This window comes from Oculina patagonica, chromosome 4, assembly GCF_052425735.1.
Source record: "Oculina patagonica isolate OP01 chromosome 4, crgOcupat, whole genome shotgun sequence".
In the NCBI taxonomy this organism is placed as follows: Eukaryota; Metazoa; Cnidaria; class Anthozoa; order Scleractinia; family Oculinidae; genus Oculina; species Oculina patagonica.
This window is the reverse complement of record NC_135761.1, coordinates 59,404,446-59,429,103: the sequence shown is the minus strand read 5'-3', so window position 1 is coordinate 59,429,103 and position 24,658 is coordinate 59,404,446. Positions and strand designations below refer to the sequence as shown.

Below are 24,658 nucleotides of genomic sequence, written 5' to 3'. Positions count from 1 at the left end.
ACGCCGTCGGTTGGCGTCAGAATTTTCCACAATGAAGCAGCGAGCCACAGAATCGATCGATTGCTTCGCTTATCGATTCAAGAACAATTTACACCGATTATCCAAGCTCGGAGAAGCCGTTGAAACAAATTCGCCACAGTTCATCATGTCACAGTTTATTTCGAAGACGAAAACCGACATTCAGAAACATTTAGTGCTTAAAGCTGAGGAATACAAAGATCTGTCAGAAATCATCGAAGCTGCAAAGCGAATCGAGCGTTCCTTTAGCCCTGGAGGAAGTCACAGTGGTACCAACAAACCACCGCAAGACCCACTCAGCGCCCTCAATACCACTCCAACTCCTCCTGTCCCCAATGAACGCCGAAGAAAACCTTTTTGCTACAACTGCCGTTCTCCAGGTCATTTCAAAAGCAGCTGCCCTGACAAAACAGTGAAAACACCCCCTCCTGGCAATTCTCAGCGTGGTAATGAAGTGTGTCGCTTGTGGAACAAACATCAGCAGTCACCGTGCACCTTACAGAATCAGTCATGCAAATATGGTCGTGCACATAAATGCACCGTTTGCTCCAAACTAGGCTGCAAGGCACTCGTTCACAATAATGTACCACCACCTGTTGCTAATGCATGTGATCTTCAAGCACCACAGGGACCCCACCCTGAACCCAGCATCTCAACCACACCGCCTACTCCTGCTGCTCATTCCCGGCCAACCCCACCTCTGTTCATGATGCCTACTCTTCCAACTTCTTCCAGCGAATTGTCCGTCAACCTGAATCGCACTATTTTGTCTTGTCAAGTCACTTCAGCTGGCACACAACTACAACTCCCACTCGACTCTTGTTGCTCAGTCACACTGTGTAGCCTCGATCATGCACAACACATTCATTCAGCAAGACCTGAGTTGAACTACAAGAAACTTGAGAAGCCCATTCCAGTACAAATGGCTGACACAAGTGCATCTCTAACAGCCGTAGCAGTCCAAGAGGTCCCTATTACGTGGCTTCCCAACAAGGAAACAATCATGTTGCTCTTGTAGTTCCAAATATGTCTTGGCCACTTCTATTCGGTGATCACCTCGCTGCGACTCAAGCCCTGTCAGATCACAGTAACAAAAAGTCACTTTCCGTCATCCAGCTATGAATTTTACTGTCTCATGTGATAATGCAACCACATCAACTAATCCTCAGGCTGCAGTTACCTGCCTTCTCACTGGGAAACCAAGTGCCCATCCTGCACCAACCAGAACCACTGTGTATCGTGGGTTAAACCTAGTAACAGTGTATCTTACCTTAAGTGTTGCATCCATGGGATTGTTAGGAAATGACTTGTGGCTATCAGGTCACGAACTTGAACCTGGTGTGAAAGTTCTCGATGGTCTCTTTAGCGCATCCGAAGCACAGTCCATCCTCGATTTCCCTTCTGCCACTGACACCCTGGATCGTGATCTTCCTGACTTCCAGGCCTCTCGGGCCATGAACGTTCTTGTGCATTGTACCAAGAAGAAAGCATCTATTGGTCAATCAAGCTTTGGTTACCTGTCACCATGTTCTGCTCAAAGCAAAACCGACTTTGACAATGCCCTGACACACACAGCTGATGCCCTTTGTTCATCACTGGACACCTTTGACTCACTCTTCTGTCACTCTGATAACACCCCACCTCCCCTTGTGGAAACTTCTACGCCTAATAGTCTGAGAGTTCCAATGCAACCGCATTGTCCCAAGCAAGCCAGTCAAGAAATGTTTAAAGCTGGTCTTACCCAAAGTTCTCGTTTACTTCACCCTTTCAGTCAGCCAGACGAGTCTGATGATCGAGACCTACCTCCTCAGTCTACCTTCACACTTGATCCATTTTCGGAGGAATATCATGATAAACTGCGCCACGAACTGCGCCTAGACTCTGACGAGTACAGTCATGTTGACCCCGCAGTCCTTGATCAGTTCGACACCTTGCTGCGAACATACCCACATGCATTTCTCTTACCTGGCGCACCACTAAGGCGTATCCATGGAACTGAACACCACATTAACACTGGCAATGCCCCCCCTTGCTACAAGCCACCATACAGGATGTCACCCCCTGAACTCCAGGCAGTGCGTCACCAAATCAATGACATGCTAAGACAAGACATCATTCGCCCTTCAAAGTCCCCTTGGGGTGCTCCAGCGATACTTGTACGTCGAAAGGACTTACATGGTAAACCACAACCCCCCAGATTTGTTGTTGATTATCGTGCGCTTAATTCAGTCACTAAGAGTGATGGTTTCCCCCTTCCTCAAGTCATCGATATCCTGGACTGGCTTGGTGGAGGCAAAGCATTCGCCAAATTAGACCTTGCTAATGGTTATTGGCAAGTACCTGTTCGAGAAGAAGATAGAGAAAAAACAGCTGTAGTCACTCACTGTGGATTATTCGAGTTCATCTCCATGCCCTTTGGTCTCAAGACAGCCGGAGCTACCTTCCAAAGGCTCATGCAAGCCACATTTTCTGATTTCCTAATGGGAAACGTAACAGGCAGTAGTGACAAGCAACATGGATTCTGTATGCCTTATGTTGATGATCTGATCGTCCGAAGCATGTCTCATGTTGACGCTCTCGAACATTACAGACGCATATTCGAGCGCGCTACCAAAGTTGGCATGCAGTTTAAACCATCTAAATGTACTTTCTTCTCAACTCACCTTGAAGTACTCGGTCATGTTGTCACCCTTGATGGTCGTATTCCGGACCCCAAGAAAATCCAAGCGATCACTAATTTCCCCATGGTTAATTCCCAGTCCGCTGTGCAGAAGTTCCTTGGAATGGTCGGCTTCTACAGGCATCACATCCCACGCTTTGCTCAACGGACTTACCATTTGCGTCAACTTCTTCAAAAGAACAAAAAATTTCATCTAACCGCCCAAGTTGAAGCTGAATTCAAAGACCTTATTGCGGCAATCACTGGCCCTGACGTCTTGTTACACTATCCAGATTGGTCCAAGCCATTCCACGTACACACCGATGCAAGCAAACTAGGTGTTGGTGCTGTACTCATGCAGGAAGATGACCAAAACCATTTGCGCCCACTTCAGTATGCAAGCCAAGCCTTCTCACCCACCCAACAAAGATGGGACACTCGTGAACAAGAACTTTACGCTGTCAAATGGGCAGTTGAACAATGGCGACCATACCTTTTGGGACGCAAATTTGTCATTGAAACTGACCATGCTAATTTGAAATGGTTGTGCTCTATTGCCCCACACAAAGCAAAGCTGGCTCGATGGGCATCTCTACTGGCAGAATATGACTTTGAATTGTGCCATCGCCCTGGTCACACCAACGTCGTCCCCGATGCCTTGTCGCGTAACCCAGTTTCACAGCAACCCCAACAAGAAGATGATTGTGTATCTACTGCTTTCATTGACACATTGCCACCCTTGGCTGTCTCCGTTTACTTGGCAAGCGCATTAGGACTAGCACCATATCAACACGTGACTTTGTCTCCGACTATCCTAGCGAATTTGAAGTTAGCCCTCACCCTGGCAACAGCAGACACAAACAACACTTCCCCCACTACAATGGCTGATACCTCCACAACCAGTCAATCTGATGAACCATTTGTTCACCTAGGATCCAACAGACAAGAGCTTGGCAATCTGCAACTTCAAGACCCAACTTTAAAGGACATTCATAAGTACCTGTCAGCTGACAGCAACAAGTCAGCTCTCCGCCACCTGTCGGCCCGTGACCAAACTCGCATCCTCAACCTGGCACGCCATTGTGTCATCCTGGACGGCCTAGTTATGTATTCAGATGAATTCCTTGATGACCCAGGCCACTTTCGTATCTTTGTCCCCAATAATAAAGATCTGAAAACCAAACTACTGCGCGCATACCATGACTCTCCTATTGGAATGCACAGAGGTCGAGACGCAACCTACCATGCCCTCGCTCAAGATTTTTATTGGAGAGGGATGGGAAAGGCAACAAAACGCTGGGTTGCAAGGTGTCTAGAATGCCTAAAGCACAAATCTGCTAACCAGCAACATGGTCTTATGCACCCACGTTTCTACGACAAGCCAATGAATGTACTTGGAATTGACTTTGTTGGACCGTTCCCTAAGTCCACCAATGGAAACCGTTACATCCTCACTGCCGTTTGTCCATTCTCTCATTTCCTGGTAGCAATACCAACCCCAGACCGAAGTGCTACTACAGCTGCAAGGGCACTATTTGACAATGTATTTCTTAAGTTGGACTTTCCATCCACCCTTCTCAGTGATCGTGGAGGAGAATTCTTAAATGCTGTCCTGCGGGAAGTTTCAAACCTGCTCTCCATTAAGCAAGTGTTTACATCCAGTTACAGACCCCGAGCTAATGGCTCAACTGAACGTGTTCATCGCTTCTTGAACTCCGCCCTAGCCATATTTGCTTCCAAATGGCAGAAACAGTGGGAAAACTACTTACAACCTGCTGTGTACTCACACAACACCTCCACTATTGATGGCACTGATGGCGTAACTCCATTCTTTCTCATGTTCGGACGCAATGCAACCTCTCCAGAGACAGTCGCTCTTCAGCTCCCCAATCAGCCAATCGACAAGAATGACTATGCAAAGTACCTAGTTCAGAGGATCACAGAGGCTCATAAATTATTCTGTAGCATCAAGAAAGACTTGAGGAGACGACAAAGAGACTACTATGATCTATCTGCTAATCCAAGAGAATTTACCGTTGGACAAGAAGTCCTAGTCAGGAAACCACCACCTTCAAATGTTGAGAAAGGATCAGCCACAAAGCTCATCAGGAGATATGCTGGGCCGTACATTATCACCAAACGCCTCAAGAATAGTGACTTGTATCGTCTGAGGCACAGCGTAACAAATGAAGAACTGCCCCCTACTAATGTTGAGAAACTGATACCAATCCCTGAAGCAGAACCAAATGACCTGAGGGAATCATCTACCGAGAGTGTTCCTCGTCCGGCTCAAAATCAAGATAAAGAGAGACAATACAAACCTGGCCAGTTTCTCATGTACCTGTCCAAGAGCAATGAACAAGCAGACGAAGGAATCTCACTCGAACTAGCTCGGTATCTAGAACCCATAGGCAAGGCTCCAGTTAGCGAAGCCTGCAAGCACTTGTACTCTGTTTTCCCAGCATCGAGACAACTTCTAGTTAAACTCGGGAGAATGCGTGGTCTCACAGCACATTGTCCATATCTCTCCCTTGAAGGTGACCCATCTGGAGGAGCCTACAATCTGGTCCTTGACAAGGCCGCCTATGAACGATTTAATGCTCGACAAGGACTCCTTGTTGGAGAGATAGCGGAAACTGATGAAGTGCGAGACTCGGTTGTCGTGCACACCTATGCTCCAACGGGGCGCCGCACAAGACTAGCTAAATCTCGCGTGTGGAAACCAGTATACAACCATGACTTGTCTAAGAAATCTGTTCCTATGGACAAAAATAAGCGTTTAATTGACTATAGCCCGGACTTTGAACGCATCGAGTTCAAGCAAATCGTTACAGTGCGAGATTCACTCGAGGAACTGTTATCTGTCAGAGACATGGATGAAGCAGTCGTTCATTTATTTGTTGACTTGAAGTTATAATTCGCTTAGATCTCGCCTGCGATCATAACATTGGACTTGTTGTACTCTAGTTGTAAGGTTCTTAGCCTTTGAGTTAATTTTGTCATGTTCACCTCGTTCCTGTTAGTAAGGAGGGAATGTAGCCGTTTTCTGTTGACGTAATTTTAGTGCTGCCCATATTTGGAACGCCCGGGTATCACGTGTCAGATCGAATAAAGTAAAAGCACGTTGTGGTTGTTTATGGAAGTTCTAGTCACATTTTGACTATATTTTACCCGCTACAGTGGGGGAGGGGGGGGGGGTTACTTCTGTTTGGTTGAAACCAATCACAGAGGGTAGTGAAGGAAATCCAATACAATTCCGGATTACTTTCGATACTCAATCGAAAATTTCTCTAAAAAGGAAACTTTCTTGAATCTATCCAGTGCCGTTCCCGGCCCAACCAAAGTACGTTTTGGTCCTGATAACTATACCATGGGGTATACCATGTGGTGTAAGTTGTCACCAGTTTTATCCCTATACAGAATTATCGGAATAACAATGTGACCACATTTCTACTATATGTAGAAATGGCATCAGAAAATAGTCTAAACTCAAGTGGCGTCATTTCCATGGTCTGTTAGAGTGTAGACTGTGGAAAAATGTGGTCGATTTGTTTTTGATTATAACATTGAAACTTTACCGGCAATTCCAAGTGAAAATCAGTGCGAAATCGCGCGCGCTTGTCAGGCAAAACAGTGCGAAAGATCGCTTTGATTTTCTAGAAGCCGTGGTGTTCGCCAGAAATTTCGCACAAAATGCCCCAATTAACTTTTTACAACCCTACGGTTTCCGTTTATTGGGAAACTCTGATAGTTTCAGGTTGTATCGGTTACATTCTCGTCCCCATAGCCCTTTCGTTTCTCTTAGCCGGCTGCTGAGCCTTGGCACGAGAAAACCAAGGGCCTCTGGGGACACAGGATTTCCAGTCCTAGATTCTAGGACTTCCGTTCTTCATGTATGCAGTCATAACGTTTCAAAATAATGTATGAGAGAGTCGTTACGTTTTCGACTTCCGTTTAGGAATTCTCTGTTCCAAACAGCCAATCAAAAAAATTCGAATTAATTCAAATATCCTATGTCCCCAGCCAGAGCCCTTCGTTTTCTCGTGTCAAGCCGGCTTAGAGAAACGAAAGGGCTATGGGGACGAGAATGTATCTCTTACCGACCATAGCTCTCGAACAACGAGCGTGCGGGATTTTTGCCATTTGTGGTCGTGTAGGAGCTCGGACTGTGGGGTAATATCATCGGACGAGACATTTTCAAAAATACACTTTATTTTTGATTTTGCAAAAAACTACAAACCAATATAACCCAGAAAAAATAAAAATTCAAAGTTTCACTAACCCTTGACCATTTGAAAAAGTATTCTATATTTTCAATGACAAAAATTATTTCAGTGTATTAAGCTAAAGGTGCCTTTTTTTCTTTCGCCAACGCGAGATTACTTTTCTCATTTGGCCTGATCCTGTGGGAGAAAAAAGAAGAAACAAGTAAATGATTACTGTCTGGCGAAACGTGGAGACGGTCCCAAGCTAAACAGGCCAAAACCTCCACTTCAAGCCAGAGCATCCCGCGAGCCTCATAGTCTAAATAGGGATATCCAAGGCACGGTGCTAACCCATATCTGCAGGCACTAGTTTTATAAATCATCCAGCATGAAGCAACTATAGGAATATTGTAAATACCCCCGGGATGCGATGCTAGTTCATCACAGGCTACGGTCCTTACGTTTGTCCGATTTCCGCACTGCCACTCTACTTTTTCAGTAAAATAGATCATATAATTTCAAATCCCAAGCAGTTATCTATTTCAACCTTGATTGTGCAATTAATGAACTCCACTGACTATTATATTAATCTGCAATTAGTGCAGTTTATATCGTCCTGTATTGAAATGAGAGACAAATTATTATCAATTTCTTGATCACTGATTATTTGATTAGTTTTGTTTAATGACTTTTTATTGTAATTATTACTATTATATATCACCCTATGCTTTTGCAATACTGTAATGTTTTACGCTCATGCAGATAAAGCTCAAATGTTGTTGTTGTTGTTGTTGTTGTTACAAGTTTGTCCGGCTCCCGGGACCCCCAGGTCGGTTTTTTTTTTCAACTCCAATAGTTGAGCCAACGGCATCAGTCGACAGAAATCTTCAACTTGCACTCAGTGCTCCCAACTGTGCTAAACTAAGTGCTATGGTTGCCCTAGCGTGAGAGAGTTCCCCTAGCACTTGCACATTTCTTCTCTTTTTTTTCATCATCATGTTTACAAGGCAGCTAGGTTTACCCGAACACTAGGGTAACCCTAGCGTTTTATGCAACCGAAAAAGTACTTACTTGTTCATTTTCGATTTCATAAGAAGCGTGGAATCCCCGTGCGGTCTGGGTGACATCAGATGCGAAAGTAATGTCGACTTCGCCTCCATGTATGTTGCTGTATTCAATGACAACATCCCGCTCGTTTGGACGATTTCCGCTTGTTAATCTAACCAGCTTATTCCCTTGCTTGATTTTTAATACGTCGAATCTATTAAAAAGAAAAAAAAGAATGTGCTTACATCGCATACCAAGATAAGCGAGAATTTTGGAATGTAGCAAGCATCAAGTCTTCAGCTCTTATGTGGTTAAATTGCCAAGAGTAAAAATCCAAGCCAATGTCAAGCTTTAAAAGCTATTAAACTCCGACTCATCGAACGAAACATGCTTTTCTTTTGCAGCAGATTGACTTTTCATGAAATAGTCTTTCTTCAAAATGCACTCTTCACACTACATGGTGGTTTACGTTTTAGAGTCAACCACCTTTTTCCCCTTTTAATGAGTCAAAGTTTTAGCGTTGGAAAGGGGTGGGGAGAAAAAAAATGCTAGACAAGCAATCCCTTGTGCAGTACGAACAGTTTCTGTAAAAAATGTAAAAATGTAAATACAATTTTAAAGTCCATACGCAGGACGAGGTTACCCACAGTGTCCGAGCCAGAGGCTCATTGTATAAGACGTAGGACTGTTAAAGATCGAATTAGAATTTAGTAGTATTGATTTTTGCGGAGGGAGGAAAACCCTAAGCGAGAACCCGGAGTCCGAAATTTATACCCTCGAAGCGAGGACGAGAACCAACAACAAACTCAACCCACATATGACGCCGGGTCCGGGAATCGAACCCGGGCCACATTGGATGGGAGGCGAGTGCTCTCACCACTGCGCCATCCCCTGCACCCCTCATACACTTAGTAATACACTTAGTTGACAATTAGCTAAGTGTTTCACTTGCCCTTCGACGCAGCACAACAGTTTCTTTAAAAATAACTTTGTTCAGTTTTTTCTCCCTGAGCTGAATCCTAAAAGATGTACAAATATTGCAAAACGTTCTGTCTTCTATCCGGCCTATCCCATCAGTTTCGAAACATGGCATTGGTCGTGTTGCAAAAAAGATTAAGTCCTTCGTGACGAATGATTGTTGCGTAGACTGCATCCTTTGTAGTCTGCAAACGCAAACGGATTTTTTTACCTTTAAAAAAATTGCCCACCCTCCTTCTGCAGGGTGAGTTGGAAACCGTTTGCGTTCGTAAACTGCTTCGTTTGCGCATCGCGCTTTGCGCTACCCTCACGCTCGTTATACAAACTCCTACTACTTGTTGAAAGTTTTAGCTTACCCGTGCTCTGTTCGGAAGTCGTCAAAACTAATTGTGAGTTTTTGGCCAGGTTGAATCGGGACAGTCCACAGGCAGTTGCAATTATCAGGGTAGTTTTGGGGGTAGTTTGGCGATTCGAAGTCTCCCTCAGGTGCCGTTAACTCGCCTCCACAAGCAGGGCCTGAAAAAAAAAAAAGAAAATCAATATGAGAGTGATTTAGCTATCTTGTGAAACTCTTTCTACGGAATCGCCTTAAGGTGGCCCGCGGGTATTTATGAGGCTGACAGTTCCCTTTTTTAAGCGCGTTTTAAGACGGGAAAACGTGAAGCGATTACTTAGATTTTCGAGAATCTGAAAGAATAATGCTTAAAGTATATAAAATGATAAATTTTATGGCGATCAAACGCGATTTGTTTAAGTTATGAGCGATTTTCGGAAGCCTTCGTTTTTAATAAAATGCGATTATTTTTAAAATGCCACGGTGAATTTTTTTGTAATTACCCCAAAACGCTGCCAAACAGTTAAAGTTTACTCACAACAACTTACAGGAAAATCCGCTCCGTAGATTTCCTGAACGAGCGACTTCTTTATTTTGCCTTTATAAACTGTTGTGTTATGTGTCTGACTTGACCGTCGCTTAAATGTCATACTTATAATAACCCAGTACCAGCCAGTTTTGAGGCTGATGTCACCTTAATCTTGTGTGTAAAAGTTAAAAAGATCGTGTATATACATCAAATGTTAGCAGTCAATAAAGATGGATGGTTTTCAGTCGAATTTTTAAAATTATCAAACAAATGACGTTATTTCAAATTGCGAAAAATTTGTCGATTTGTTTTGCATTTTTTTAAAGCTGCAGCTAGAACAGGATATTGCAAAGGTTTGTGCCGAGTTTCAGCGTGTTCCTTTCATACGGTTTGAAGAATTTCGGTCGGAAAATCAGGTACATTTGCTTTCCAAGTTCTAATCGCTTTGCCGAAACCTCGCATTTGTATGGGTAATCAAATGGTGACGAGTGAAATTAGGAAATAAGGAAATAATTTCACGCGCGTTTTGTCAAAATTCTAATAATTTCCCGAGCCTTTAGGCGAGGGAAATTATATTAGAATTTTGACAAAATGCAAGTGAAATTATTTTCTAATTTCACGAGTATACCATTTGATTACATTTTAATATCATAGGTGACAAATTACGCTTGCAATCATAGGTGTTTTTGACAGGTACATTGCATCGCTTAAGTTCGCAAGGTTTTTTAGTCTTTGAATAAAACCTTTCAGAGATTTCTTTTTGCCGTTTACAAAAAGTTTCATAGATGAATCAACTGTCAATTATTTCTCACATTATGACCATAGTTCGTCTTGACCATAGTTCGTCAAAAATCCGCTCGATGCCATTCATGTAATTGGCTTAAGTCTTGAAGTCGTTTTGACGTTTTGAAATATAAAATATCATCAAAAGTTTTATTACATGGCCAAGGCTAGCTGGCTAACATGAAATTCAAGCGAAAATGTACAAAGTTTAAGCTTTAAAACATATTTTATTCCGGACGCCATCTTGCCGCTAACTACGTTGCCATGGCAATTTTATAATTTCACATGTGAAATTATAAATTAACGTTGAAATTTCGCGCCAAAATTAAGGAGTAATTTGTCACCTATGATATTACGAATGAAATTATTCTGTTGTTGTTCGAAGAGAGGTCAGTTACTTCTAAATTCCGCACGATCTTCTGCCGCCAGGGAATACATGTGCAGGAACGGTGATTGTCATTTCAGTAGTAACTATTTCAGGCTGTGTTATTTGCAAGTGGCAGAAGATCATGCAGAATTTGAAAGTAACACCTCTCTTCGAAAACAACAGTATAATTTCATTCGAAATGCGGGGTTTACAAAGCGACTAGAACTTAGAAAGCAAATGTACCTGACTTTCCGACCGAAATTCTTCAAACCGTATGAAATTAAAGGAACACGCTGAAACTCGGCACAAACCTTTGCAATATCCTGTTCTAGCTGCAGCTTTAAAAAAATGCAAAACAAATCGACAAATTTTTCGCAATTTGAAATAACGTCATTTGTTTGATAATTTCAAAAATTCGACTGAAAACCATCCATCTTTATTGACTGCTAACATTTGATGTATATACACGATCTTCTTTGGGGTAATTACAAAAAAATCACCGTGGCATTTTAAAAATTATCGCATTTTATTAAAAACGAAGGCTTCCGAAAATCGCTCATAACTTAAACAAATCGCGTTTGATCGCCATAAAATTTATTATTTTATATACTTTAAGCATTATTCTTTCAGATTCTCAAAAATTTAAGTAATCGATTCACGTTTTCCCGTCTTAAAACGCGCTTAAAAAAGGGAACTGTCAGCCTCATAAATACCCGCGGGCCACCTTAAAGTATATGAGTGTGTATACTAGTTTTATAATTCTTTGTTAGCGTTAAGTTTTATAGCGCCGAGTATTTGGCAAAACGTTCTAAAATATAGGCTAAACACAGCTTTGACACAGCGCCTTTAAAAAGGTTCCTATGCACGACCGTACAAGCAGCGTATGAATTCTCTGTGCTATTTGCTAATTATGATTTCAACTTTAAAAGCTTGATCATGCAGAGCTGATTCTAGTTGTACATACCTTCCGTGACTTCGTAAGTAGCATCAAATCCACTTAAAGTAATTGACGAATCGGAAGTGAAGGTGATAGTAACATCACTTCCATCCCCGAATACTGTCACGTGCGTGTCTCTCTTACGTCCACTGAGCGTGTACATACGTTTTGCCCCTCTTCTGATTATAACCTCGTCGAAACTACAAAAAATTAGATACAAGTTCTGTTATCAAGCTTGATAGCATTGTTTTTGTAAATTTAAACCCGTCAGCCAGGGGACTGAATAAATCCCAAGGTTGCACTAAAATGGGCACCCGAAGGCAAACGCAGAAGAAGGCTAAGAGAGACGTGGCGAAGAAACAAGTTAAAAGAGGAAACATCTCGGATCAAAGACATGGGAGGAGGCACAGGCTGTGGCCAGAGACAGGGTGGCATGGAGGAGGAGGATCAATGGCACCATTCTCCACGAGGAGAGAAAGGATCGATGATGATGATGATGGTGACGATAATGACGATAATGACGATGATGATGATGATGATGTTGATGATGATGATGATAATGATGATGATAATGATGATGATGCCAGAGGAACAACTTACCTTTTTTTATGTTGTTCTCGATGGACATCGCTTATAGTAAAGTATTCCGTTAACGAGACATTGGGAAAGCCGACATGACAACAATTGACGCACCGGAGACGTAAGTACCGTAATGATTCGATTTAGCGCCCGGGGCGCTTATTTACTTTCAGTCCCTCAAGGGAGGGCGCTTATTCGTGACAGGGCGCTTATTTAACTTTTTGAGAAACAATCAAATGTTCAACACAAAACTTTAATAAATATTAAAATAACTAACAATAACAGAAACTGTAGTAGTAACAAATTGTTGAAAGTTTAGTTACTTTTAAAGTCGATGACTTCAGGCGGGGCAGGTATCCACAATAGCGGCGCTTATTAGAATATGGGCGCTTATAAGAATGGGGGTGCTTATTAGAATGGGGGCGCTTATTGGAATAGGGGCGCTTATTGACAAAAACACATTCGAAGGGGGGCACTTATTCGGAAGGGGCGCTTATTGGAAGGAGGGCGCTAAATCGAATCATTATGGTACGTAGTTGATATTTAAACTGACATCCTTGGAGTAAAGCCCTGGTTTGAGACTGGTTTTGCTATTTGAAATATCGGCGAATAAATCTGCCCTTTTGCTTTGGAGCCAGCAATGCAAACAGTCTAATTTATCTTGGGTGAGACCTTCTACTTAGAGTGACACTAGTAATGTAATCATACTGTGTTTCTCACGATCGGTAGATTCACCACGCTTGTATTCTTAATAATTGATGCGCGCTATTTTAGTCAATGCAGGAGCCACTTTCATGTTCATTCACAAAAAGGGCATGGGGAGAGGGTATGGGCGGAAGGGGATACGAAAGTAGTCCCTGAACTGAACCAGAAGACTCTGCCCTTTTAACCTGGTCAAAGTGGTAAAAAATCGATCCTTACCCGTATTCGGTGTCGAAGTCTTCAAAATTGATACGCAGCTGATGTCCTTCTTCTACATTTATCGTCCACACGCAGTTAGCGTTGTTAGGATAGTCGCCACGGTCATTATTGGGAGAGGAGAATGAGCCTTCATCACCCTGAAGGGTGCCTCCACATCCTTGAAAATCATAAAAACAAAAAGCAAATATTAGATAAAATTTCAGTTACATCTGAATACCAATAGAAAATAAGGGGACTACTCAACGATGGTACTATCTTCGCCCTCGAAAAACTGTTGATTCTTGAAACATGTCCGCTAAAAACAACGAATATATCTCGCGCAAATGGACATAATATTGTTCATTTCTCTATAGTCTCTCAGATTACTGATAGAACAATTTATATCAATAAAATTTAGTGCTTCTAGGCGCTCCCAGGATGCTACAAGAAACACCAAAAGGCTATTCAGCAGGCTAGTACAGTTTTGATGCAACCAGTTACGTGACTCAAACAAACCAATGGGAGAGAGTTATATCTAGTAAAAAGCAGGTATGTAAAAAATAAGGTTTTGGCAGCGAAGATGTCCAGAACTGGTAAAAGCAATCAAAGTTCGAAAAGCAAGAGGTCGTATTCACGAACTTTCTATCCAACAGAAAATTTATTTTAGGTAATATAAATTAGGAAAAGTGACTAAGGATAAAAAATAAATTACAACAACAACGATACAAAACAAGAACGAACACCAGGAAACATCAATATAAAACATAGAGAAAAAAGGCGAAAGAGCTAAAGTAGTACCCAACATTTTCACAACAAACGTGCAAAAAACGTTCAAACTTCACCTGGTGCTGCCGTAGAAGGTTTCTCTGTTGTTGGAGCTTCAGTAGTACGCTCCTCTGTTGGCGCTTCAGTAGTACGTTCCTCTGTTGGTGCTTCAGTAGTACGTTCCTCTGTTGGCGCTTCAGTAGTACGTTCCTCTGTTGGTGCTTCAGTAGTACGTTCCTCTGTTGGTGCTTCAGTAGTACGTTCCTCTGTTGGCGCTTCAGTAGTACGTTCCTCTGTTGGCGCTTCAGTAGTACGTTCCTCTGTTGGTGCTTCAGTAGTACGTTCCTCTGTTGGTGCTTCAGTAGTACGTTCCTCTGTTGGCGCTTCAGTAGTACGTTCCTCTGTTGGCGCTTCAGTAGTAACTTCCTCTGTTGGCGCTTCAGTAGTAACTTCCTCTGTTGGCGCTTCAGTAGTACGTTCCTCTGTTGGTGCTTCAGTAGTAACTTCCTCTGTTGGCGCTTCAGTAGTACGTTCCTCTGTTGGCGCTTCAGTAGTAACTTCCTCTGTTGGCGCTTCAGTAGTACGTTCCTCTGTTGGCGCTTCAGTAGTAACTTCCTCTGTTGGCGCTTCAGTAGTACGCTCCTCTGTTGGCGCTTCAGTAGTACGTTCCTCTGTTGGTGCTTCAGTAGTAACTTCCTCTGTTGGCGCTTCAGTAGTACGTTCCTCTGTTGGTGCTTCAGTAGTACGCTCCTCTGTTGGTGCTTCAGTAGTACGCTCCTCTGTTGGTGCTTCAGTAGTACGTTCCTCTGTTGGTGCTTCAGTAGTACGCTCCTCTGTTGGCGCTTCAGTAGTACGTTCCTCTGTTGGTGCTTCAGTAGTAACTGCCTCTGTTGGTGCTTCAGTAGTAACTTCCTCTGTTGGTGCTTCAGTAGTACGCTCCTCTGTTGGCGCTTCAGTAGTACGTTCCTCTGTTGGTGCTTCAGTAGTAACTTCCTCTGTTGGCGCTTCAGTAGTACGTTCCTCTGTTGGTGCTTCAGTAGTACGCTCCTCTGTTGGTGCTTCAGTAGTACGCTCCTCTGTTGGTGCTTCAGTAGTACGTTCCTCTGTTGGTGCTTCAGTAGTACGCTCCTCTGTTGGTGCTTCAGTAGTACGTTCCTCTGTTGGTGCTTCAGTAGTACGTTCCTCTGTTGGTGCTTCAGTAGTACGCTCCTCTGTTGGTGCTTCAGTAGTAACTTCCTCTGTTGGTGCTTCAGTAGTAACTTCCTCTGTTGGTGCTTCAGTAGTAACTGCCTCTGTTGGTGCTTCAGTAGTACGCTCCTCTGTTGGTGCTTCAGTAGTACGTTCCTCTGTTGGCGCTTCAGTAGTACGTTCCTCTGTTGGTGCTTCAGTAGTACGTTCCTCTGTTGGCGCTTCAGTAGTAACTTCCTCTGTTGGCGCTTCAGTAGTACGCTCCTCTGTTGGCGCTTCAGTAGTACGTTCCTCTGTTGGTGCTTCAGTAGTAACTTCCTCTGTTGGTGCTTCAGTAGTACGTTCCTCTGTTGGCGCTTCAGTAGTACGTTCCTCTGTTGGCGCTTCAGTAGTACGTTCCTCTGTTGGCGCTTCAGTAGTACGTTCCTCTGTTGGTGCTTCAGTAGTACGTTCCTCTGTTGGTGCTTCAGTAGTACGTTCCTCTGTTGGTACTTCAGTAGTACGTTCCTCTGTTGGTGCTTCAGTAGTACGTTCCTCTGTTGGCGCTTCAGTAGTAACTTCCTCTGTTGGCGCTTCAGTAGTACGCTCTTCTGTTGGCGCTTCAGTAGTACGTTCCTCTGTTGGTGCTTCAGTAGTAACTTCCTCTGTTGGTGCTTCAGTAGTACGTTCCTCTGTCGGCGCTTCAGTAGTACGTTCCTCTGTTGGCGCTTCAGTAGTACGCTCCTCTGTTGGTGCTTCAGTAGTACGTTCCTCTGTTGGCGCTTCAGTAGTACGTTCCTCTGTTGGTGCTTCAGTAGTACGTTCCTCTGTTGGCGCTTCAGTAGTACGTTCCTCTGTTGGTGCTTCAGTAGTACGTTCCTCTGTTGGTGCTTCAGTAGTAACTTCCTCTGTTGGCGCTTCAGTAGTACGTTCCTCTGTTGGTGCTTCAGTAGTAACTTCCTCTGTTGGTGCTTCAGTAGTACGTTCCTCTGTTGGTGCTTCAGTAGTACGCTCCTCTGTTGGCGCTTCAGTAGTAACTTCCTCTGTTGGTGCTTCAGTAGTAACTTCCTCTGTTGGTGCTTCAGTAGTACGCTCCTCTGTTGGCGCTTCAGTAGTAACTTCCTCTGTTGGTGCTTCAGTAGTAACTGCCTCTGTTGGTGCTTCAGTAGTACGCTCCTCTGTTGGCGCTTCAGTAGTAACTTCCTCTGTTGGTGCTTCAGTAGTAACTGCCTCTGTTGGTGCTTCAGTAGTAACTGCCTCTGTTGGTGCTTCAGTAGTACGCTCCTCTGTTGGCGCTTCAGTAGTAACTTCTTCCGTTGGTGCTTCAGTAGTAACTTCCTCTGTTGGTGCTTCAGTAGTAACTCCTCTGTTGGTGCTTCAGTAGTAACTTCCTCTGTTGGTGCTACAGTAGTACGTTCCTCTGTTGGTGCTTCAGTAGTACGTTCCTCTGTTGGCGCTTCAGTAGTACGTTCCTCTGTTGGCACTTCAGTAGTACGTTCCTCTGTTGGTGCTTCAGTAGTACGTTCCTCTGTTGGCGCTTCAGTAGTACGTTCCTCTGTTGGTGCTTCAGTAGTAACTTCCTCTGTTGGTGCTTCAGTAGTAACTTCCTCTGTTGGTGCTTCAGTAGTACGTTCCTCTGTTAGCGCTTCAGTAGTAACTTCCTCTGTTGGTGCTTCAGTAGTACGTTCCTCTGTTGGTGCTTCAGTAGTACGTTCCTCTGTTGGTGCTTCAGTAGTAACTTCCTCTGTTGGCGCTTCAGTAGTAACTGCCTCTGTTGGTGCTTCAGTAGTAACTTCCTCTGTTGGTGCTTCAGTAGTACGCTCCTCTGTTGGTGCTTCAGTAGTACGTTCCTCTGTTGGTGCTTCAGTAGTACGCTCCTCTGTTGGCGCTTCAGTAGTACGTTCCTCTGTTGGTGCTTCAGTAGAACGCTCCTCTGTTGGCGCTTCAGTAGTACGTTCCTCTGTTGGCGCTTCAGTAGTAACTTCCTCTGTTGGCGCTTCAGTAGTACGTTCCTCTGTTGGTGCTTCAGTAGTACGCTCCTCTGTTGGCGCTTCAGTAGTAACTTCCTCTGTTGGTGCTTCAGTAGTAACTTCCTCTGTTGGTGCTTCAGTAGTACGCTCCTCTGTTGGTGCTTCAGTAGTACGTTCCTCTGTTGGCGCTTCAGTAGTACGTTCCTCTGTTGGTGCTTCAGTAGTACGTTCCTCTGTTGGCGCTTCAGTAGTACGTTCCTCTGTTGGCGCTTCAGTAGTACGTTCCTCTGTTGGTGCTTCAGTAGTACGTTCCTCCGTTGGTGCTTCAGTAGTACGCTCCTCTGTTGGCGCTTCAGTAGTAACTTCCTCTGTTGGCGCTTCAGTAGTAACTTCCTGTGTTGGTGCTTCAGTAGTAACTGCCTCTGTTGGCGCTTCAGTAGTACGCTCCTCTGTTGGTGCTTCAGTAGTACGCTCCTCTGTTGGTGCTTCAGTAGTAACTTCCTCTGTTGGTGCTTCAGTAGTACGTTCCTCTGTTGGCGCTTCAGTAGTAACTTTCTCTGTTGGTGCTTCAGTAGTAACTTCCTCTGTTGGTGCTTCAGTAGTACGCTCCTCTGTTGGTGCTTCAGTAGTAACTCTCTCTGTTGGTGCTTCAGTAGTAACTTCCTCTGTTGGTGCTTCAGTAGTACGCTCCTCTGTTGGTGCTTCAGTAGTAACTTTCTCTGTTGGTGCTTCAGTAGTAACTTCCTCTGTTGGTGCTTCAGTAGTACGTTCCTCTGTTGGCGCTTCAGTAGTAACTTTCTCTTTTGGTGCTTCAGTAGTAACTTCCTCTGTTGGTGCTTCAGTAGTACGCTCCTCTGTTGGTGCTTCAGTAGTAACTCTCTCTGTTGGTGCTTCAGTAGTAACTTCCTCTGTTGGGGCTTCAGTAGTACGCTCCTCTGTTGGTGCTTTAGTAGTAACTTTCTCTGTTGGTGCTTCAGTAGTAACTTCCTCTGTTGGCGCTTCAGTAGTAATTTGCTCTGTTGGTGCTTCAGTAGTAACTTCCTCTGTTGGCGCTTCAGTAGTAACTTTCTCTGTTGGTGCTTCAGTAGTAACTTCCTCTGTTGGCGCTTCAGTAGTAACTTTCTCTGTTGGTGCTTCAGTAGTAACTTTCTCTGTTGGCGCTTCAGTAGTACGCTCGTCTGTTGGCGCTTCAGTAGTTACTTTCTCTGTTGGTGCTTCGGTAGGAAGTTTCTCTGTTGTAAGCGGTTCGGTAGTAGGTTTCTTTGTGGGTGACACATCGGTTGTAGGTGCTGGTGTATTGTCCTCAGCGGTACGTTTATCTTTTTCGAAAATTTAGAATAAAATTAACGATGAGTGTTTGAATATAGTGATGTAATAATGGTTTCAGTTTATTTTCATTTGGGTATGGTCGGATTGTCATCATTTATGCGTTACGTTGTTATAGGGACATTATATTGGAAATTAGTTGATTACTTCTTGGTTGGTTCAGTCTCGCCCACACAAAAATTTGATGTCTTATAGATAACAAATCCCTTCAAGACGAAATTGCTTATATGACCTGAAATAACCCATGCGTAGAGGTGTCTTGAACATAGTCTACAGCAGCAGCGGCTGCAGAGGACAGAGCAGCCGAGAGGTAGAGAGTTTGCAGCCAAATTCTCCACTAGGAGAATTTGGCTGACGCAAACATCTTTACCTTTACAGAAGGGGGTGAATAGGTGGTTGTCACTGTCACGCCACGAAAAAATACATCCAAAACTATTGAGTACAAAAAAATCAATTACAGGTTGTAGAAAACTACTATATAAACTACTTGTCCAAGTTTCAGGCCTGTACGTTATTCCGTACTTGTCTTATCCGTCAAAATGTTTCACGCAAATTTAGAGAGCATAGTATGGAACCGCCATTTTGAAGCCCAACTGCTTGGGCTCCAACATGGCGGCCGGAAATCAATGAAAAGATCTGGCATTAAATTCTGCTACAAAAAATCGGTCCGTGCTGTTTTTGGGCTAAATCGGTCAATCCGCCGCTATTCTCGTTCAAGTTCAAATCCGACTACATGAAAACTTTGTATAGTTTCGCTCCAACTGACAGTAGATGTTGCTATTTATAACTTTTAAGAGGTTTTCATTGCCTGTTTTTCGACAATTACGCCAACATGCCGACGAAAACCGACCAAATTGATTCGATCAGAACTTCCTGACTTGAAGAGTTCGGAATTCTGGCAAAAATTCTCAGCTTATCCGCGATCCGCTGGTCGAAATCTGCGAATCCGTTCAATGTATCACAAAAACCACAATCCGTGCGCTGTTTAGGGCCAAATCCGTCGATCGGCGATCCTTTTCATTCCCTTCTTTGCATAGCCATATCCTTCTGTCGAATTTGAAGCGAATTTAATTGGAATGAAATGACCCGATACTCCAACAGCATCTTGTTTAAGACAAGTAGGAATATCTTCTGCTATATTGAAAAGGTCATATCTTTCGATCTTTAAGTTGAAATACAACTAGCTCTTTCATTGACCAATCACATTGCAGGAAGTTAATATTCAAACAATATTATTTGGTGTGAGCTTAAATCTACCTTTTATTTCATCTAGGAGGCTGTCAATATCATCATCAAGGCCAAAGAGTTGATCTTCAGCTGAAATAAGAATGACAAGAATATAGTTATTACTAGTAGCAATCAGAGATTAGGGGAGTGCTTTCGAAAACACGCTGGATTACCTACGAACAAACTCCCAATGAAACTACGCATCGACTTACTCGATTTCCGCTCTTTTTATGACGTTTAGTGGCTGACAACTCTGCTCATTGGATGATAATCCTCTAATGTTTCCATGACATTTTCGGCAAAATTTCAATTTTGGCCACACGTTTTTAGCCCTTTTCTTCAAGCAAAAAATGTTTCTAAGCACCGTTTGTGACACATCTTGTTTTGCATGAAATCGAGGCCTTCTGTGGCTACCAGTTTCTCGGCCGAGACTTGCCCCTGCAAAAATCAAGCGGGGAGGCCATTTTGGTTTCCTTACATCTGGCTCGATTCATTCTGCATAACCGGTACACAGGCATACCAACTAAAAAGACACAGGACACAACAACGAAATTAGGCTGCGTTCTCCTTCGTCGAACGCAATAAAGCCGTTATGTTTGCTGTCACGCCCTTATTTCGGTTCCGTGACGACCGAAAGAACTGCTAAGCAAACGAAGGTGACTATCCGGTCAAGGTATATACTAATTCTAAACAACAGTAACTTCCGAATGCTTTGTTGTTTGTCAGCGTATGAAAGTGATATAATAACAATTACGGCATCTTTTAGTAGAAAAATATTATAACAACACACACAAGATTGTACGGCACTACGTACTGGATTGTTTTACTGGGTGTAGTTGTATATGGGAGCGTGCAGCCTCGTCTCTAGTTTTCCGTACATTTTTTGAATACACTTTCTCTCGGTTTGTGTGCTTTGTAGCAAGCCTAACATAACGTAAAGTCTGCATCGGACCAACGTGGCCCATGTCACTGCGGTTTCTGTAGTATGAAGCAAAAAAGGATAGAACGTCGACCCATCGTAGCATTACATCATGCATTAAATTCGCAGTATACACCGGGTAGGGGAGAGGGGGGGGGGGTATGTTTTTTAAAAAGGGAAAATAAATAGGATTTTTTTTAGCCTATTTAAAAAGGGGGGAAAAAAAAAAAACCCCCCGAAAACCGATTACCAATCGACACCCCTGAAGCATACCGAGAGTCGAGTGCCTTGACCAAGAGCACAAAGCAATGATCCCAAGGTGACCCGATACTTGGTCCGAGTGAGCACACAACACAATAGGCCATCGTGCCTCTCTTAGTATCTTAGTATTGCAGCAAATCGACATCCCTTAGATTTGATCAATATAGATTTTTTCCCGGGTATTTTAAATTTTAAGTTGATTAAGTGTTGGACTACGGGCTTATAAAGATAACCCCACTTAACCACATTTGCGTCAAATTTTTAAGGCTATTAAACATGGCATTCAAAAACCGTCTAATAGCTTACCTGACTCGAAGATTCCCGTGCCATGAATGTCTGGTCTGGCAGTCGTCAAGGTAACGGCGGCAAAAAACGCCAACTACAAAAGAGATAGGAAAGCCGCTGTAAGTGAAGACGAACGTTTTTACTTGGCGACCGCTGGCCAAGGGAACGACGACACTAATGACTTGTACAATCAGGCGCATTTGCAAAATTTCCTAGGTTTTCTAATCTCTATGCTAGCACACCATTTTTTAACAAGAACATTGCACCCACAAGCAGTATTTTTTTTATAGATAGTAGCGTACCTGGAAACGAACGCAGCTTAACGTTCCGACCACTTTAAATAAATTGATTTATTTGTTGATTGTTTGATAATAAGTCAAGTTTCACAAGTTATAAAATATGAAATTCCTTTGTTTCTATGGCCATTCGAGTTGACTTTATAATGATGCTTCGATAAGAAGTTAAATTTTGGTCACTCCGCTTTGTGTTAAAACGGCCGAAGGGCCAAAGCACAGAGATAAGAAATGTAAAGAAATGTCGGCAAAACTAAACTGAAAGAAACAGTGAAAGAGAATGTAAATAGGAAGTCGGTATTTTTTCACTTTAGATCGACAAGAATTTTAGGCAATTTCGGCACTGACCATAGAATTAACTGAAGTATCACAATAACGGCTTAAAACTGTAGAAGAACTCAAAAGAAACACAGAAAGGCCAAAAAAGGGCAAGGATGGGCAAAATTCGCGAAGATTAAAACGGACTGTGTTCGGGTAAACTAGAAAAACGTCGGCCCGACTTTTTTCAAGTTTATCTCAATTTTTATGAAAGTGCCATTCACAATGATCGAAGAACATCCTTGTTTGTTATGTGGCCGTGATTTTGCCAATAAAAGACTTTTGCTCTGCCATTTTGAAGTTTAGAGCTCTTAAATAACGAAAATAACTAAAATTACCTAAAATACCGTGACATAGCCCCTTTAATTCTAACTGCAAAAGGGGGTTGAAGAGCAAAAAGTATGATGCTCACGAGCAATCTTGCATAAATTTTGTAATTTGATATGTCGGCATCGTAAAAATTAAACTAGATGCATTAAGTTGTCTGATGTACGCATATACAATGTTCTAGATGGGTTAGTTTTTCCCGTTTGCAGTATTACGAAGCAGTATTGGCTTGTTTTGAAGTAAATTGTTGTTCCTATGGAAGAATGCGTTTTAAAAGTGGGCATGATGTATTATTACCATATTTATTCAGCAATTAACAAATCAGCCAAGTACAAAAGAAAGGTTCTGTTTGAAGTTTCTAGAGAACAATCTGAAACTACTATGAAATATACTTATGTTCGTGTTAAAAGATTCTCAGAAAGTTCATTAAGGAAAACTTTTTACGTCGAAGAGCAAGTGTTGAAAAAGTTAGCATTGAATTTTTTCCTGTGGTTGTTTTGAAATAACAAAGAAAGACACAAGTCAAGGTTCGATAGCTGTTTTGTTCACCGTCTATTGTTTAGTGTACATCTTTGTTTTAACTTTTTCCGCTTTTACCAAAACCAAAAAACGCAATCCCGGTTAGCAACCGAACTAAATTCGTAATTTACTATAACGTCTTTCTTTATCAATTTTTTTTAAACAAACTGTTTCAGTTCCGTGGTTGAAGAAGACGCGTTGGCCTTTTTACAAAGTGTTTAAAAATCTACAAAATCACTGCGAGGCAGTTAAATGATTTTTCGTTCCGGGCTGATAATTTTTCCGTTTTGTAAAAATATCTTAAAGTTGTCTGTCTCTACGCAAACTTTCCTAAAAAAAACCTTGCTAAGCAATCAGATCGATCTTTTGGAAATATTTGGGTTGTATGTTAAGGGTTACAGCTCTCAGTTAACAAATTCTTAATTTCTTAATTTAGAGTGAGAATATTAAATCAGGGAGTGCTTTTGAAAATACTTCTGTTTATATGACATGTGAACTTTAAGAACATATTTGTTCCGTCAAAGAATTTAGTAGTTTTCCCTTTACACCAAGACGACAGCTAAAAGTAGCACAACCGATGTTAAGTGGAAATACATGTAATACACGCTATTTTTGTCCTTTCTGTAACCCTTTTTTTTTTTTTTTGTTGTGTGCTGAGCCCGGGCGCCTGGTCAAATGTGCAAAAATAATCAGTCCAGATTAAATATACCTCCCTCGCCAAATTCACTCTCCATTCAAGTTGAGTCGAAAAGGCTTTTTCTAAGGCGGTTTTTCTTAAGCAATCTGGTAAAGACGGCGTTTTAAACAACAAAATTGAAGTGCACAGAAAACGTTTGCAGCACAATTATAATTGAATGACGTGGAAATTGTTCTCTTGTTTAAACGAATTTTCCGCATTTTAATTTTTCTAGTTTTGGACAGTTATTTACTAAAGTACTCTAAATTGTAATTCTATTTTAGAAGGCAATCTTAATTCCAATAATGGATTTAGGTTGTGGTAGCTGCGAAAGTTTGATTTAGAGGTATTTTTTGCTGAAGACAGCTAGAACGTACTTGAATGCTCGCCGTAGGATACACAAGTACTTCGACAGTAAAGACAACCAACTTTAACATTATCACTTACCAGTAATATCGCCCAGGATGCCATCTCACGCGCAAATTTCTCGCGACTGAGGCCTCTGTTACTCTGTTATAATACGGAGCTCCGAATTAAACACGTATTTTAAACGGAGCTTTTACTAATAGAATCCTTTCTAAACAACACACGTCTGACAGCAAATAATACAATAATTTGCATTTCTAAGGGAGTTGCACGCTCCACTGGAAAAACTTTTGTTCTTTTAAGTTAAATCGAAATGCGGAAAAAATTTTATAGAACGAGTAAATTAAAAATGCACAGTTGTTCTCTCTACGAGACCGCTTTTGATGGATTACTTTTTATTTTATTAGTTATTGAGGGCCATTTGTTCAAACATATGTTAACGATGAACAGAGTTTAGGAATGTGCCACTGATCGAGTTAGTACTTTACTGAGAAAGAATAAGGATATCCATTTAATAAACGTGATTCATTTACAGCTCACAGGTCTGATATAAGAACTTATTTACCTTCTGTCCAATAAGTCTGATGGTATGTTTGATTGCCGCATCGTTTTTGATGTTTGATTTAAGTACATTACTGAACAAGGACGAGATTTTGATCTTAATTTCAAATGAATGTTGGTTTAAATTTAGTCTTCAAATTTTGTCCCGAATTAAAGGAAAAAACATTCAATGACGTAAACTCATGATGTTTTGAAACTAACGCAACACACAACCGGAATAAAACAGCCATCTAATTACAATTTCAATTAAAAAGGAAATTTTAACTTAAAATTTCTAATCTGTGCTTTTAACATTAATATTGTCAATAAGAATTATGGCGTCCCCTTATTTCAGTTTGGTAT

The 24,658-nt window shown here is 42.2% G+C and overlaps 1 protein-coding gene across 1 annotated transcript; it reads right to left on the bottom strand.

Moving 5' to 3' along the window:
- Positions 1–6,871: 6,871 nt before the first annotated feature.
- Positions 6,872–24,218, bottom strand: LOC144648628 (uncharacterized). The gene is given in 12 exon segments (XM_078508135.1): positions 6,872–7,080; positions 7,954–8,143; positions 9,264–9,423; positions 11,885–12,057; positions 13,358–13,514; positions 14,179–14,227; positions 14,714–15,285; positions 15,415–16,635; positions 16,638–18,557; positions 19,822–19,881; positions 21,278–21,350; positions 23,837–24,218. Coding segments are annotated over 12 exon segments (4,614 nt in total). The 5' UTR covers positions 23,861–24,218; the 3' UTR covers positions 6,872–7,065.
- Positions 24,219–24,658: the final 440 nt, after the last annotated feature.